At 33.0% G+C, this 14,450-nt stretch overlaps 1 protein-coding gene across 1 annotated transcript; it reads left to right on the top strand.

The window, feature by feature from the left end:
• Positions 1 to 13,930: 13,930 nt before the first annotated feature.
• LOC133287066 (ribulose bisphosphate carboxylase/oxygenase activase 2, chloroplastic-like) lies at positions 13,931 to 14,450 on the top strand. The gene is made up of 3 exons (XM_061484621.1): positions 13,931 to 13,987; positions 14,080 to 14,165; positions 14,354 to 14,450. The coding sequence occupies exons 1-3, from the start codon at positions 13,931 to 13,933 to the stop codon at positions 14,448 to 14,450; spliced, it is 240 nt and encodes a 79-aa protein (XP_061340605.1).

Genomic DNA, 14,450 nt, shown 5'->3' with positions numbered 1-14,450 from the left:
CTCAGTTCCAGAAGACTCCACTTGGGAAGAGGAACGTTTGATTTACGAAAGAAGAATGAAAAATGCAAACACGTCTCTCCAACCAACGGATACAATGCAAGCCTCGGTCTCTGCTCCCAAGGCAATAATGACTCCACCCACTACATCACAGCTAGCAGCGCAGAGTGAATTATCGGCCACGCGTCAGCAGCTCATTGCGACGCAATCTCAGCCGAACCTTATCCATGAGGACATGGATCCTTCGCAAGCAGGAGGGAATGTAGCGGCCCAATATCCAAGTAACCGGTCCACACGCACGAGGAAGAGCCCACCATATCTCAAGGGCTACGTTCGCTAGTCTTGGGGCTACAGAGACAGAACCCAACAGCATTAGGATTATTATTAGATAATTATTTAAATTCAAGTTGTTATCAAATAAAGCTATTAGTTGGCTAATTGATAGGATATCTCCTAAACTTAGGATTAGTTGTTATTTGCATTCTGTTATTTCAATTACTGATAGGATTAGTTGTTATTTGCTTCTGTTATTTGAATTACAGATAGAGACTAGGATCTCTATAAAAACGTCAAACACAAGGATGAAAGGAGAGCAGTGATTTGACAAAATTTCTTCTTCCTTCCCTTTTCCAATTTTCCCTTCCTCTAATCTTCTCTATTCCCTTTTTCCTTTCTCCTTCCAACAGACAAGCTTTCTCTTTTGGAGTATAATACATATATAAATTTGGTATTAACTAATATAGTTACTAATCAAAAGTTTCTTAATTGATCCAAAAATATTAACCCTTTGGCATATGGGATTAGGTCATCGAGGTGCTATAATGATGAAAAGAACTATTAAAAATTGATATAGGCGTCCTAAGAACCAAAAGATTCTATTACCAAAATATTTTACATATGAGCTTGCTTTCTTAGAAAAATTATCATTATGCCTTATATAAATAGAGTCAGTAATGAAACATAATTTTATAACGAATTCAAGGAGGTATTTGTGAGCCTATTTCTCCACCATGTGGACAATTTAAATATTTTATCGTGTTAGTAGATGCCTAAACCTGATGGTCACATGTTTATTTACTTTTAGCTCAAAATGTTAATTTTGGAAAATTTCTTGCTCAAATATTGAATGGTTAGTTTTCTTGAAAGTTTGGAATTAGATTTCCTTGATTATTTTGATGAAATGTGATGTTGTTAGATTATAGATTTATGTTTAGTTTTGATGATGGGATATGTGTTGCGATTATGGCAAGTATACCGATCGTTCAAGTAATAAAAGTGATAAGAAAATATGGTTCCCTCGAGGATTAATGCACCAAATATTATTATAACCAGTCCCTTAATTTGGAAAATTTAGTTTAATTGACACAATAAATTTTGAAGCAAAGTAAAAGTAATTAAATTTAGATGCATTGAAATTCAAGAACATTCAAGAAGAATCAAGAATGCAAGAGAAAGAGATAAAGATTGTAAATACGAAGATGTAGCCAGGATACACTTCACCTTAATTTGACCCTCCTTTAGAAATCTGAATTAATTCTTATAATTAATTAATTCATCAGTTCATACAATTCATCTTTCTCAAATCAGTCAATTAAACCCTAATGTCTTAGTGTGTTTAACCCTTTAACCCAATTAGAATCCTGGTGTCCTAGTAATTCCTCTTGAATCTAGCATTAAATCATGAATTCAAAAGTCTGCAACCTATGTAAGCCTATGTCTAGATCATGCACAAATTGTTATTTTATCCCAGTTTAAATTAAAATCTTAATATGCCTATTGTGAGCTCTAACCCTCAAAGCCCTATAAGAGTGATCAATTCTAATAAGGATATGGAAAAATTCATTCAAGGTAAAATAAAACTAATTGAGTTAAAATAATTATAAAAATAATTCAGAAATCATAAAGGGATCACATTGGATCCTTGACCCTAACTACAAAAAAAAATTAGCCAGACATATCTGACTTAAACAATTCAAAATAATAAAAGAAATTCATGAAAAGAACAGAAAAGAAAAAGAAGATGAAGAGAAAGAATCAATTGTCTTCAATTTCAAATTCTTTGGAATCCTGATCTCCAGCGTGAGCTTCCAAAAACTCTCCTAATTTTTTGATTTCTCACAACTCCTCAGCCAAAGATACTCTTCTAAGGGTTTTCACCCCTTTTTATAACTGTCAAATCAAATCTTCCTTTAGCTCCACAAAATCTTCTTCAGGACACAATTTGATTTATCTTTAAAAACAATTTTGTGCTTCTGGCGCTGGTAGCGTGGCATCCGCGCTAGAAACGCGGTGAAACAGAAGAAGTTTAAGGCTTTGGCGCTGGTAGCGTGGCATCCGTGCTAAAAGCGCGGTGGGTTCGAGTTCTCCCGACGCTCTTGGCGTGGTATCCACACTAGTGGCACGGTGAAACAGAGATCTTCCTATGGTCTGGCGCTTGTGGCGCCAGAACCACGCTACTGGCGCGGTGGATTTGTAATCTCCTTCATCTTTGTCTTGTGAGTTGTTCTCCTTTCTCATGTAATTTTCCTGCAAAATAAAAGAAATTTAGTGAAAGTGGGTCTGAGCAAGAATTATCAATTTTTCTGCTAATGTAAGCACTTTTTAATTCAATTAGATCAAATCTTTGCTCATTTAAGCCAAGAAAACATTATATGCTGAAGGCATATCAATATGTTCATTGGTTGGTTAAGAGTTGGAAACCACCATGAGCTTGCATTAAAGTTGTAAAATTTCAAGATCCCTATGACTATGCATCTCAGCCATCATGTTGAAAAGGGTGTTTGAAGTATTTTCAATTAATCATGTGTTAATAGTGTTTATGAATCTTTGGATTGGTTGTTGTAGGGATATGCTAATTGATTAGCCATTTGAAGCATGAAAATATCATGAACACCTTATATATATATATATATATATATATATATATATATATATATATATATATATATATTTATAAAATATTTCTCCAGTCACTGGAGATAAGTTTATCTCAATCTACTCCTTTCAACTATTTATTACGGGTAGTACATAGTTAAAAAAGGTAGCTTGAGATAATTAAGCTTATCTCAAGTGGTTGAAGAAATGTTATCCCCCATATATGTATGTGTGTGTGTGTGTGTGTGTGTGTGTGTGTGTGTGTGTGTGTGTGTGTATGGGTTTGTCGAATATATATAATGTCACTTGATGTAAGGTTTGGTGCGATCAAAATTTTTGCACTATGTATTTCCAGGAGTACATACTGCAAATGTTAAAGTTTTTTTTTTTCTCTTTTCAGAATTATAATTATGTATTCTCGGGAATACATAGTTACAATGTTAAAGTTTTTTTCTCTCTACATCACCCGACAATGTCTAAAAAGTTGTTCGAAAGATAGAGAAAAAAAGCAACTTTAATGTTATAACTATGTATTCCTGGGAATCATAGTTACAATTTTGAAGGAAAAAAATCACTTTAACATTTGTGCTATGTATTCCCGAGAATACATAGTGCAAATTTTTTTACTGCACCAAACCTTATTTCAAATGACATTACAAATCATTATATATATATTGGGTTATGATTTCAGAAGTTGGTGGACGTCAAGTTAGGAATTATAACCATACATGAGTGGATAAAAGTATTAAATACAATGAATAAATGAGAATCAACGATCAGGATTACTAGTTGGATGTTTAACAACTTGTGAAATAATTTGATATATATATATATATACGGGATAGGTTATTCTGTCTATCCTTATTTTGTCTACTTTTGCCTACCCCTTTCAATACCATTCGATTACAATCTAATTCAACGATCCATATTTGCGAAATAAAATAATCCATTTTTTCCCTTTCTTTCTCCTCACTTCCTCCCACACCTTTTCTCTCTCCTCCCCTTTCTCTCTTCCTCTACGACCAATACCTCTACAGACATCAGCGAGAAAGGGAAAAAAAATAGGTATAGGTAAATCTGATTTTCTTTGTTCTTAATGAAAACTATTGGGGATCGTATTCTCTGAAGGAAATCTGCATATTTATATTCCTGAGCGATTATTAAGTTTTCTATAGTGATGTTGATGGGTAAAATTAATACGGAGTTGCTAGTAAACGAGAACCCAAAGTTTTTACCTATTAGGTCAATAACATTTCTTGAGATGAGTGTGTATTAAATTAACATTAAGGGTCAGTCTAGTGTGGGATTAAAAATGGGGGTGAAGAATTCATTGGTGTAAGTCTCTTAAGAAATGAGTGTTTCATGGTACATCCTGTGTGGATTTGGGTTCCCTTTGTTGGGTATGTACCCATTTTTCAGTCAACTTAAGCTTTTGGAAAAATTATATTCTTTCATTTTTATGGAAGGTTCATTTCAACTATAAACATTTGCTTCTGACCATAACTATATAGACCTCGCGAGAAAGGGGGGAAATAAGTATATGTATTGGCATAGAGGGAGAGAGAAAGGATGTGGGAGAAAGTAAAGAGAAAAAAAGGGGAAAAAATGGTTTATTTTATTTCGTAAATATGGACCGTTGAATTATGTTGTAATCAAAGGGTATTGAAAGGCAAAAATAGGTAAAATAAGAGTAGGCAGAATAATTTATCCATATATATATTAAAAATCTTTAATCAATGGCTCTGATAAGGCGGCTTTTTTTTGTGTGTGGAAAAAAAAGGATTATTTCTAGATTGCAGCCTGTAGCATGCAAGTGATGCAACACATACATCATCTACTCTAGGCAGTATTTAAGGTCGTCTTTTTAATCAATAGGTACAACCGTACAAGTACAACTTCATTCTACTATTATTAATTTGTTGTTATTTAATTTTTTAAAAATAATATAAAATCATAAACAAATCTTGACGTGAGCATTAACAAATCTTGACGTCAAACAAGACTTAATATATACAAGTTTTTTAACTTAAACAAAAAATTTGGGTTAAATAAAGTTTTTATTGTTATAATGAAGTTGTACCCGGCCCATGAAAGACGATTTATAGATCATTTTATTGTTAATTAAGTTGTTTTAAAATATTTCATTTATCAACTTGCATACTTAACACATAATTTAGGATGAGTTTAATGTTTCTTTCCTCGCATAATTCTCCTGTGACCATAAAAATAATATCATTTTGGGGCAATTTATGACATAAAAAATATTAAACTCGTTTATGATAAACTTTTCTTAGTGTTATTTAAGACAGACGATTTATAGTTTAATTTTCCGTATCATAATGTAATATAATGCTAGTACTTGTCTTTGAGTCATGGACTCAGAAAAATTTCTTTATGTCCGTACATTTAGTGGCGAGAATTCGGGGGCAGCGCCTCCGAAATATTTTTTTTAAATAAAGATTAAATTAACGCTTGAATAGCTAATAATCTAATTACTTCCATAACAAAGGATGAAGAAATCATGGGAATGGGTACGTGACACGGGTGGAAGAATAAGTTTTCTCTCTACTCAATTTGCCTTGCTACGTTGTTTTAATCATCTCTGTACGTTGCTACGTTGCTAACTAATATAAGAATAAATATCTTTTTTGGTCTCTAACAAAAAAATCTGGTCCCCACTTTAATCCATTATAAAAAAATATAGTCACTTGGTCCATATGAAATTTAAAGTGGACTCATTTTAGTCTTTTTGAGAGACTAATGCAGTTCTTTTTTGAATTTGTGAAGGACCACGATTTTAACTAAATTGATCCACTTTAAATTTCTTAGGAACCTCATCAAGACTAATTTTTGATAAGAGACTAAAGTGAAAATTATATTTTTTGTTAAAAACTTAAAATGATATTTTCTCTTAATATAAATATTGAACCAAAAGACAAATAAGAATCTACATAACTACAAAAAAAAAAATTAAAATCCAAAATCTTATGTCCACACTTACAAACATAAATGCCCACCTAAGTCTGCCAGTGGAGTCATGAGTGGTTTGGGTAGTGTTGGTAGTAGAAGAAGCAGCCTCGTCAGTGTATACACAGAAGGAATCCTATTGAATATCCATTCACCACTTCAAAAGCTGCAATTACTATATAATTTGATCAAGAGTCGTTACAATAACAATTATAAAAAAATTTGTAGATTAACAATTATATAATTAGGGATAAATAAATGAAGATCGCGCGTGGAAGGATCTATGAAATTAATATTTTGCCGTTTTGATTAATGAGACTTGATATTATTAAATATTATTCAGAACTCCGTCTTTGCCACTTATATCATTATTCCCATCCGCTATGAAAACCTATTTTATTTTAATAATATTAATAACTGGTGATGTGACATGTAATTATTAATCATTATCGATTAGTGATTAATGAATTACATTATGAATGAATAATTACTAATTTTAGTAAGCGTATTTCAACTTAATTATTGCTCCTCTAACAACTTTACTATATGAAGGCCTCACAGCATGTGTTAGGTCTGACTTTTCGTGCATTGTCCTAGAGGAGATTATTTATTGTGTGTCGGGAACATCATTTTTTATGTGGTCTCTTAGTGTAAATAGGAGAGTAAAATTGGAGAAAAGAGAAAATAATAGGAATAAAAAGGAAAAGAAAAAATTAATGATATGAGAGGGAGCATCAAAAGATTCAGTGGTCCTGAATCATATTAAATATTTCCCTCCTAGAGATAGAGTTCCTAAGTTGTGTACTCCTACTTTTGCATCAGAAAATTGAAATGTATATAGGGTTTATATTTCTGCAGCTGTTGTGTAGCAATCAAATATTTATCATATATATATATATACATAAAAGTATTAAATGTGAGAAATCATAACCATACAAAAGATAAAAGCATTAAACGTGGAAAATAATAATCATATACCTATCATTGTTGTACATAAAGCGGTTGTAGAAAGGATTTTACCAATATATATATAAGAAAAAAATGTTTGTCATTTTAAATGACACAATTTGTGTCATTTCACTCTCACAAAGAAGTGAGATCCACGCCTTTATTTTTTTTTCTATTCTCTCTCCTCTTGATTTATCTCTTTCTCTCACTTAAAATGACACAACTTTACATCGTTTAAAATGACACACAATTTTCCCATATATATATAAACAATTTTCTTATGTTATAGGAGAATTATTTTTCTTATTAGTGACTTTTTGATTTTTGTGCAATATTTTTTTTTCAATTAACATGAGTCTCACACAAGATATATCTATAGCATAAGAAAATTGAAACCTCAAAATATTTATATATATATATATATATATATATATATATATATATATATAAAGACTTTTTTAAGATTAAGAATCTTTAACCAAAGGTTCCTACAAGGCCTTTTTTTTTTTGTTGTTGAAAAAAAGGCTTATTTCCAGATGGCAGCCTGTAGCAAGCAAGTGATGCAACACATACATCATCTACTCTATGCAGTATTTAAGGTCGTCTTTTTAATCAACAGGTACAACTTCATTCTAATAAACCAATCTTTTTAAGGTCGTCTTTCTTATTTTAGAAGTTTTTTTTTATAAAAGTTAAAGTTATTTATATTTTTATAAAAATATTTAGTTTTTGAAAAAAATATTTAGCTTTTGACTTCTGTTTTTTTAGAAGTTAAAATTTTTAGCTTCTAAAAAAAGTAGGTTTTTACTTTTTTTATGACTTCTTTTTTTTAAAAGCAGATATCCAAATGAACTAAAACTGAAAAGTGCTTTTTTTCAAGAAAAAAAATAGATTTTGAAAAAAAAAAACCCATCCAAACGAGCTCTTAATATAAACAAGTTTTTTAACTTAAACAAAAAATTTGGGGTTAATAAATTTTTTATTGTTATAATGAAGTTGTACCAGGAAAGACGATTTACAGATCATTTTTTTGTTAATTAAGTTGTTTTAAAATATTTCTGTCCAAATTGCCCTAATAAAGTGAAAGATACTTTACATGTTATGCGTGATTGTTTACACGCTAAAAATCTCTGAACGGATTGGTTGGGGCATGGGGACACTAATGAGTTTTACTCCTCATCACTACAACAGTGGATTAGGAGTAATCTGGAAAGGAAATGGTATCATGTACAAGCGCTTGACTGGAGAGACATATTTATGGTTTCTTGCTGGTTTCTCTGGAAGTGGAAGAATAACTCTATTCATGACAATGATTTTGTTCGTCCTTCTAATCCAGGCATGGTGATTTCTTTGTATATTTCCCAGATAAAATTGGCGTTCCTTTTAAATACTAGAGGAAAGCCTATTCGTGTGAAACATGTAAGAACCCGCACCGTTAATTAAGGAATTTAATTAATTAATTATGTGATTAATGAGATAATTTCATAATTGACCCTAATAATTATGAGAAGGTTTAAATAATCATGGTAAGTGATTAATATTGTTGAAAGTCGCTTTTCAGACGAAAAGTGCAGATACCGGTTCTGCTCCACGGTATAAATGTGGAGCGTTGAAGTATCCTGAAAAATTATGAAAAGTATGTATATGCCACTAGAATAATATATAGGGCTAGCATAACAAGTCTCGGGTCAAAATAATGAGAACTGGTGCCAGAACTGATACTGGCTAAGCAAAAGCGTGTACCAAAAAAGTACTGAGAAAAATAAAATAAAAATATGACAAATATTAGAAAAATGGCTAGGTTCAGAATTCTAAGTTTGGGATTAAAATGCTAAGTGTAGCTATTGGAGCTAATACAGTGTGTTTAAAATTAAATAAGCTATAAATAATCCTTTTGCACAAAATTCTAGGCCATATTGAGGCTGCCTACGTGAAGATTTTTGAACACTCTTCAGCTGCCACCTTCCCTCTACTCTTTCATAGCCTTCTTCTTCATAAACTCTACCTAAATGACCACCATTGTTCCTTGTTCCTTCATCATTGTGGTTTAAGGGAGTGAGTGCAAGGTTTGTGTGAGTGAAAGGTGCTCCATTTTGGGTTTTAGTTTCTGGAGTTGCTGACTTGGGGGCTGTCCTCTTGGGTTTGGGTTTGTGTGGCCTTGTTCTTGGCTTCTTGAGCTTCAAGAAGCCACCTTTTGGCATAAAGGGTCAAGCTTGATGATCAAATTCGTATCTTGGTAAAGTCAGTGTTGTGGTGCTGTGTAGAGGACCCCTAGTGTGTCTCATTTTCGGAGTTTTGAGCTTTGGAAGTATACCATGACCACCTCTTTGTTATTTTCATGACTTAAGCTTGTTTAATCCTTTAAAAAGTAAAACTTGGATCATTTGAGTTAAGGACTGAGATTCTGAGTTCATAATATGTTAATGAACATCTGTTTAGGGAGTCATTAGACTCCCAATCGCATTTGAACACTTAAAAATGGAATTATGCAGTGAACAGCTCGAGTTTCTGCATTTTGTCTGATAAGTATTCGAATACTTTTCGTGTAGTATTCGAATACTTATCCCTTGGTAGTCGAATACTCATTGCCGGAGTATGGGGATACTTTTCTGGGAAGAAAAGTATCTGGATACTTGTGATTAAGTATTCGAATACTGTTGTGTTTGTATTCGGATACCTGATGGTATTGGGATACTGGGGGAAAGGTATTCAGATACTTTGTAGTATTCGAATACTTAAGTGAAAGTAGTCAAATACTTTCTAGAGACTTGGAGTATTTGAATACTCATCGAGGAGTATTCGAATACCTCCTGCAGAAATTGCATGAAATGACTTAGAATGAGTTAGAAAGCCTTAATCACTTAATGGAATCTTGAGCAATGATTATTGATGATTAATTATTGTATAAACAGATTTTGATTGTGCTGTTTGTGGGCATTGAGCTAGTGTGAGCTTGGCTTGGGTAGTTAGCTTGCGAGGTAAGCTTTCCTGTCCTCGGTTTAGCCATTGTTGGTTCCACCATACCCCATGGGGGATGGTTCATATGAATGATGTGTTTTCATGTATTGATTTTGAGTTGCTGTTGAGCTATTATTGTGCAACTGCTTATAAATGCATGTGTTGTTCCACCTAGACGGTAAGCATGTGTATGTAGTAGACATGCCATAGGGTGATTCTGTGGGTGGGTGTAAGTAGTACTTGCACTGAATGTAGGCAATAGACGTATTTAAGTCCTGCATCTCTCTGGCCAGTAGAATAGATGACACACATGACATGATTATTCTGCTGCATTGCACTGATTTTGGAACTTATACTGTTTTACTGCTTTTAGAACTTATATTTCACATGTAAGTGAGCTTGGGGTGGAAAAATCCTTGAAGACCCCTTGCCTTACTGATATTTCTGTTTAGAGATCTCACCCTACGTTTGGGGCACATATTTCAGGTTCAGGTAACTCGGGAGTTGAAACCTCGGGCAGCAGGAGACCGGAGCTGAGTTGACTGTTGTATATCTGCTATGATGATATGATTGGATGTTGTTTATGTTTACTGTCTTTATGTTGTTTATTGAGCTGAGACTCTGTTGGGCTTTGTTGCCTTATTTGGTGAGCATGGGAGTTGTCCATGCCACATTGATTGACTATGTCTTATTTGCTTTCGTGCTATATTAATGTATCAGGATTATGTCCGGACTACGTGTTGTAGATTCGTGACTTAGATACTCACATATTTATATTCTGAGGTTATTCAGTGGAGATTGCTGTCTAATTGCAATTTACATACATGCAATATTTTGAAAGTGATTAAGTAATCAACTTGGTAATTGATAATGACGTCATAATTGAAAAGAAAAAGTTATTCCGCATTTTTAATTAAGCGTGACCTATGAAGCACCGACACTTCAAAAACTATGACGTGTCGTGTCCGACACTCTCTGACACTCCGACACTTTTCGACACTCTAACACGCGTTATAGAAATTCAAAAGAAGATTCAAATGTTGCGTTGCGTTGAGTTTTTAGTTTCAACTGGTAGATTTGTTGGATTACGATTACTATTTTATTGAGTTTAATATAAATATTTAGGATATCTTATGTTTCTTTGCAAAATTGATGAATATTATAAGATTAGTTTCATTTTTTTGTTAAATTATTGAATATCAAATATAATATTAAAAATACACTACATAAATTGATGAATATACACTACATAAATTAAAAATATTATTTAATATCAAAATGTGTCCTAACGTGTCGAAATCTAACATTTTTTAGAATTAACGTGTCAGAGTGTCGTGTCGTGTCGTGTCGTGTCACGTGACACGTGTCCGTATCGGTGCTACATAGAGCGTGGCTTAATACGATGACATGTTAACAAACCGGGTATACACGGGGTGTTACAAAACACAACCCATTTTGGAAACCTCCTCAGATAGGGTGGTGGAAGTTGAATGTGGATGCTGCCACTACAAAAATTCAAGCATTTTGTGGGGGTCATATTTTCATATTATGGAGGTCTTTGACCCCCACAAAATACATTTGTGGCATTCACCCAAACCCCCAGTTCTGCCTTCGCCACAACATAGTTTGTGGGGGGTTTTTGTGCAGGGCCACAATTTGTTGAAGTATTTTCTGGAGGTTCGAGACCCCCACAAATATTACACTTTTTGGAGATTTAAGACCCCCACAAATGTTGTATTATTTGTGGGGATTTAGTAACCTCCACAATATATTTGACTTTCTGTCACTCATAGACCTCCACAACATTTATCACTTCCTGGAGGACATAGACCTCCACAATTTGTTTATTATATTTAAAAAAAAATAAAAAATGAGCTACGAGAAATGATTTTATTTGAATAATAAAAGACAACCTTCTCAAGTATAAATTTATTTATTATTTGAAAAAAATTCAAGCCACACTTAAAATTTACTTATCCCAAAATGAATCTCATCAACAATAATTTATTTCGAAAACCAAACAAATTATCCAAACAAATTATCCATACAGGCAACAACCATTAGCAGTTTCAGCAGCAATGTGACCGGAACAAGTGATCACACAGAACGTAACTCCAAGGCCAAGAAAGGTGTAAATGAACCTGATTGCAAAAAAATAAAAAAATAAGCAATTCGTTCACAATCTAACCATACAGATCAGAAGAACTTGATAATTTTACAAAAAAGGAGCATACATGCAGGAAATACTGAGTCGTGAGAACAAACAACGATTTTGTTCAAACATAGAAAGCATACAAATTTTAGGTGCCAATGCAGTATAACTCTCAAAATGAAGATATCCTAAACCAGCACCCCTGCTCAAACAATCCAGCTTATACATAACTCCATTAAAATAACCGGTTCTCTTAATTCAATCAATAGCTTGGAAGTGAATAGAATGCAAATTAGGAATTCAATAGCTTTATCATGTCAAACATAAATTCCCAATAAACAATTCTCTTTTACGCTATTAATTCCTTTGGTTTCTAAAATATGATCTTTCATTAAACAAATTAATAACAAAAGCAATAAAAATCTATTAATCTCAGAAAATCAAATCAAATTTTATTTATTTATTTATTTTAATTTTTTCTCTTCTACTTAACAACTTTCGCATCCAGGATCTTCACATCTTATTTTCACGGGTAAATCAAAGTCCAAAATTTTCTCATCCATCGCACAAGGGTAAAAAAGGGGCTAGGAAACAAAAAAAAAGAAAAAAACGAGGAGATACTTATAAATATTCTGCTAATACTCGAGATAGTTCCCAAATACAGATGTATCAATTGAAAATCAATTGAAAAGGGAAGAGCATGTTGACCAATCTATATTCTCAGTGCTAATTTCCTTTATCTATCATATAAAGAGGTCAACTATAGATCTTTTTCAATAAAGAGGTCATTTATACATGTTTTTTGAAGTAAAGTTATATACTTTAATCAAGTATCAACAAGAGATGTTTGTGCTCATGCCTGTCCTTTCGTAAAAAGACCAGATGGAGGCTAAATGAGGTTGACATTCAAGATCATAGCAGCCATGTAATCACGAGAGAATCGATGGCAACAATAGTTTTATTTTTTTATAGAACTAGGGACCCCCCCCCTCCAAAACCAAAAAAATGAGCATCTTCTTTTCCTTTCAACAATGAGGAAAGCACCTTCTCCAACAAACAATTGAGAACAAACTCGATCTCTAATTGTCATAAGCATCTCACCTCACCTTCTCCAACAAAAAATGAGCATGTTCTTTTGTTTTTGTTTTTACTTTTATACATTGCCGGGAAAAATAATTATAGAACTAAATGTACAAAACTCAGCAGAAGCAAAAAACTATAGGGTCAATTAACACAATACTTGTAATTGGTAATTGTTTCATACTCAATCAAGTTAACTTAAGAGCTATAGATTACATCAGTTCCTAGTTCCTAACATTGAAGAGGAATAGAATGCAAAGAAATTACCATGTGCTCCAAAACCATATCCAGGCCTCGATCTGGTAGTAATGGAGGGATCACCGGCTGGCCTGCCTTGAAGAAAAGCATAGGTGACTTCACAGGGTCAAATTTTGAAGGGGCCCACCACCTATTTATATGAACCATAAATAATCAAATAAATTAAATTAAAATTATCTCAAAAATTAAATCAGAATGGGCTAAACTTACCCATCATGGTAAGGAAGGATGTTCATCTGTCAAATTGACCCATGAATATAACAATCCAAACTGAACCAATTAAATGGACAAGGCATGGAATACCTGAATGGAATTGGTCATGATGTATCTGTCTGCCAATAGAGATATATGTCCCTCGTAGGTAATGCAGAGTCCAAAAAGAATCAAATACTATTAATAAAAAAAGGAATCCAACATAGGGGAGGTTAATATGGAATTTGGCTGGAGTAGTTGAGGAATTTGGTAAATAGTTGCAGACCTAATTTATATAAGTTAAATTTTGGTGTTAGAATAAAACCAAAGAGGAAGAGCAGCCACCCTCCTTTAACCTTATGACCATAATTTTGATGCTATTGATACTGAAAAGGCCTGTTAATAATTTATAATCAATAAAGTGAGGGCTTTAATAGATGCATATTGTAAAACAGAATCCACTTATTAATTATGTGAACAAATGATTGTAAAACAATCAGTTTTATGGACAAGCTCGTTGTTCACATCACTAAGAACTTCATGTCCCTGCCCAACATCAAGGCATGTAATTAGTTATACGATTCCCACACATACTATCCTAAGACTTTTATAAAATAGGGAAACACATTTAACATGTTTCATTATTTTTACAGGTTCCTCGCATCCGTGGTATCTGGGGAGGCAAAGGTCAAGGAAAATCTTTCCAATGCGAACTTGTTTTTGCTAAGATGGGAATGAAGTGAGTTATTGCTAAACTAATACTAACCCCTACTAAAATACCTATACTACCACAGAATGCATCAGTTATATTTATTAGCAATCAATTCATGATTGAAATTGAAAGTCTCTTTTATGCATTAGAACTTAGTACCTAGCAGTTAGCACTCAACAATTGATGTATGTGTCCCCATGATGTTGTAATTACAGCCCAATCATGATGAGTGTTGGAGAGGTGGAAAGTGGAAATGCAGGAGAGCCAACAAAATTGATCAGACATTACAGCAGCAAAGCAATATCAAAATAA

This window comes from Gastrolobium bilobum, unplaced genomic scaffold (genome assembly GCF_033153095.1).
Source record: "Gastrolobium bilobum isolate Gb01-03AN ecotype WA unplaced genomic scaffold, APGP_CSIRO_Gbil_v1 utg1487, whole genome shotgun sequence".
Taxonomy (NCBI): domain Eukaryota; kingdom Viridiplantae; phylum Streptophyta; class Magnoliopsida; order Fabales; family Fabaceae; genus Gastrolobium; species Gastrolobium bilobum.
The sequence above is the reverse complement of the archived record's forward strand: the minus strand, read 5'-3'. Positions and strand labels throughout refer to the sequence as shown.

Coding starts and splice junctions, on each gene's coding strand:
- LOC133287066 (XM_061484621.1), top strand. CDS start 13,931: ATGGACAAGCTCGTTGTTCACATCACTAAGAACTTCATGTCCCTGCCC. Junction 13,988..14,079: donor TGTCCCTGCCCAACATCAAG/GCATGTAATTAG, acceptor TTATTTTTACAG/GTTCCTCGCATCCGTGGTAT. Junction 14,166..14,353: donor TTTGCTAAGATGGGAATGAA/GTGAGTTATTGC, acceptor TTGTAATTACAG/CCCAATCATGATGAGTGTTG.